The 3,039-nt window shown below is 39.8% G+C and overlaps 1 protein-coding gene across 1 annotated transcript in view; it reads right to left on the bottom strand.

Annotated features, from left to right (window-relative positions):
• The window catches only part of LOC105988621 (protocadherin beta-4-like), a 4,320-nt gene extending 3,226 nt beyond the window's left edge, over positions 1-1,094 (bottom strand). The window contains exon 1 of the mRNA XM_013020292.1: positions 6-1,094. Coding sequence (XP_012875746.1) covers positions 6-1,094 — 1,089 coding nt within the window. The remainder of the gene's footprint in view (positions 1-5) is intronic.
• Positions 1,095-3,039: the final 1,945 nt, after the last annotated feature.

The raw sequence follows: 3,039 nt of genomic DNA on the forward strand, positions 1-3,039 counted from the left end.
GAGACTAAGGTCTCAGCAGCATTCTCTGGGATGGAGCTGGTGAGTGAAGAGATGGTAATTTCCGGGGCATTGTCATTCACATCCACCACCTCTATGAATACAGTGCCCTTCCCAGTGAGGCCTCCTCCATCAGTGGCCTCCATTTCCACACGGTAAGAAGTAACTTTCTCAAAGTCCAATGCCTTTTTCAGTCGAATTTCTCCCGTGATCTCATTTATTGAGAAAGTTTGCTTAATGTCATCTGATGCTTGGAAGAAGCCATAGGAAACACTCCCAAAGTTCCCATCATCTGCATCTTTGGCTAGCACGTTTAGAATCACAGAATCTGGTGGGCTGTTCTCCAGGACCCGCACCTCATATGGAGAGTGCACAAACTCGGGAGCATTGTCATTGACGTCCATGATCAGGACTCGAACCAAGACTGTGCCAGACCTAGGTGGAGTCCCACCATCCAGAGCCACAAGAGTTAAGCTGAGCTCAGCCTGTTCCTCGCGGTCCAGCGCTTTGTCCTGGACCAATTCTGGGTACTTCTTGCCTTCGCTATTATTTCGAGTGAGCACATAAAAGTGAGCATTGGGGCTGACTGTGTAGGTTTGAATCCCATTAATGCCCACATCCAAATCCTCTGCTAATGTTAATGGAAACAGAGTTCCTGGGTGGCTGTTTTCCGGTATTTTCAGGAGCACTTCCCTATCAGGAAAAACCGGGGCATGATCATTTATATCTTCAATCAGTAATTCTCCCTGAAAAAATTGCACTGGCATTTCCAGGGACACTTGGAAACGCAACACACACGGTTCCTTCGGGCCACAGAACTCCTCCCGATCTAATTTCTCCCTTAGTAGCAAGTCTCCGTTCTGAGGGTCCAGCAGCAAATGCTGTTTATAATCGTCAGACACCACCCTGGCAGATCGGGAAGCCAATTCCCCAAGTGCCATGCCGAGATCTTTGGTAAGACTGGCTACAAAGGAACCGCTTTCTGTTTCTTCTGGCACAGAAAATCGCATGGGCTCCGGGCGAACAAAAGACACAAACAGCATAACAACAAAGAGCCTCACTTGCCTGTTTGAGAGAATCATCTCTACCTTCTCCATGTTGGAGTCTGATGCTGGCATTCAATCCCTTCTGCCGCTGCTGAGGAAATGCTGGAGATGTATTATGATTTCTTGTTTGGCTGAATCATCAGAAAGTGGCTTTTCTCCACCAATTCTTTGGTATACGTTCGACCAACTCCGTTTATAGCCTCTCTCAACGCTTCTGTATTTGACTGTGTATTACAGTGTAAAGGAATACCGGCGCTTTTTAGGGCTGTTTATTCGGAATCTTAGCCTGCAGCGCCACCCTGCGTCCTGATTGAGAAATGAATCCGAGATATTCAAGTAAAATGACCTTTTGCAAGTTTCTGATTGAATATAGACCTGTTACAGCAACTATAGTTAGTACTATACATCTGGCAGTTTCTCTGTGTTCTGCGCTTAATGAAATAACTAAATAAAGGACATTTTGGATGTGGGTGTGATGGCAGGAGGTTCTTCAGGCTAGCCAAGGAGGCCAGCCTTGTCTGTACAGTAAGACCCTGTCTCAAAAAGAAATAAAAGCCTAAGAAAGTTATTTTCATACCTCCCCCATAGTATAACCCCTGTTTTTCACTGCATGTGATGTTGGTATAATTTGTGGAGGAGAAGAGCAAAAACAAATCGTTTAAATAGGGATACAGATGGACCCATGGCAACAATGAGATGTACAAATCGTTATGTGACAAAACGAACTTTACAACTTTGGCCAGGGGTGGAGGTGGGGGAAGTGGGTGGTTGGGAGATGGGAAGGGATGTGAAGGGGAAAAAAAGGAGAAGGCAACAATGCTTGATATGAAATGTACTCATTACCTTGCCCATGTAATTGTAACCCCTCTATATGGTATTTTCACAATAAAAAAATAATTAACCAAAAAATAGAAAAGAAAAATTTGATTTAATGTACACATAAGTGAAGACAACTTTCAACCAAGTATAAGATATAATGGTTTCTTGCCATGAGATTTAGACCATTATCTTTTCTATATTTGTAATTTTTTTACTTAACCTACAATGTATACATTCAGTTTATCTATATTACTAATAATCATTTCATGTGAATCACTGATTGGATCTGCAGTTGAGTATATAGCTTGGTGGTACAGTGCTTGCATGCCCATTGCAAAGCCTCAACAACAACAATAAAACACACTCATTAGTTACATCTATTTTGTCCTCAAATTATAAATGACCCTTCCAAGTGTAGTGGCCTGGGAAAGAATTACCTCCTCTTTACTTGCCACAATTAAATAATTCCCATGGCAGTGGCAGCCAAAAAGGATGTTTTAAACTGAAGACTTGACCTTTTTCCTTATCTTTATAAGAATAGAAAAGTATTAAAAGAAGAAAAAGATCTGCCTAAAAAACCCATATTCAAGAATGCCTTTAAAGTAGTTTGAATGAATAGAAAAAATTATTTTTGATTATTAAGGACTTGTGTATCTGATTTTCAGTTATATACAATGACAGGTATTTTGTTCTGGGTAGAGAACCAAGGAACTCTTGCACACTAGGAATAAATTTCATACTTTACCATTGATCTGTATGCCCCACCCAGCAACATATTTATATAGCACTAACTGCAGTTTATGTATGCTTAAAGAAATGCTACTCTTTTTCCTCATGGAGAGTTTCAAAAAAACTTTGAGAATTTCCATTCTTTTTTAGTCATTATATTAAATTTCTGGAACATGATGATACCTATGAGAATAAAACTTATTTTCCTAATGCATTTCTTTAATTAAAGAATAATATTATATGACAGTATTTTTCCAATTCCATGCAAAATAAGATTTGTTGTTTCGAGATTTTATTCTTAGCTGTGGTTAACTTAGACTTTCATGATATTGCTCTCTTTCCTTTGGTATTTTTTTTTCATTTTATTTTATTTGTTTTTGTGAACATACTGTACAGAGGGGTTACAATTACATGGGCAGGATAATGCGTACATTTCTTATCAAGCATT

This window comes from Dipodomys ordii, unplaced genomic scaffold (genome assembly GCF_000151885.1).
Source record: "Dipodomys ordii isolate 6190 unplaced genomic scaffold, Dord_2.0 Scaffold50, whole genome shotgun sequence".
NCBI classification, from domain to species: domain Eukaryota; kingdom Metazoa; phylum Chordata; class Mammalia; order Rodentia; family Heteromyidae; genus Dipodomys; species Dipodomys ordii.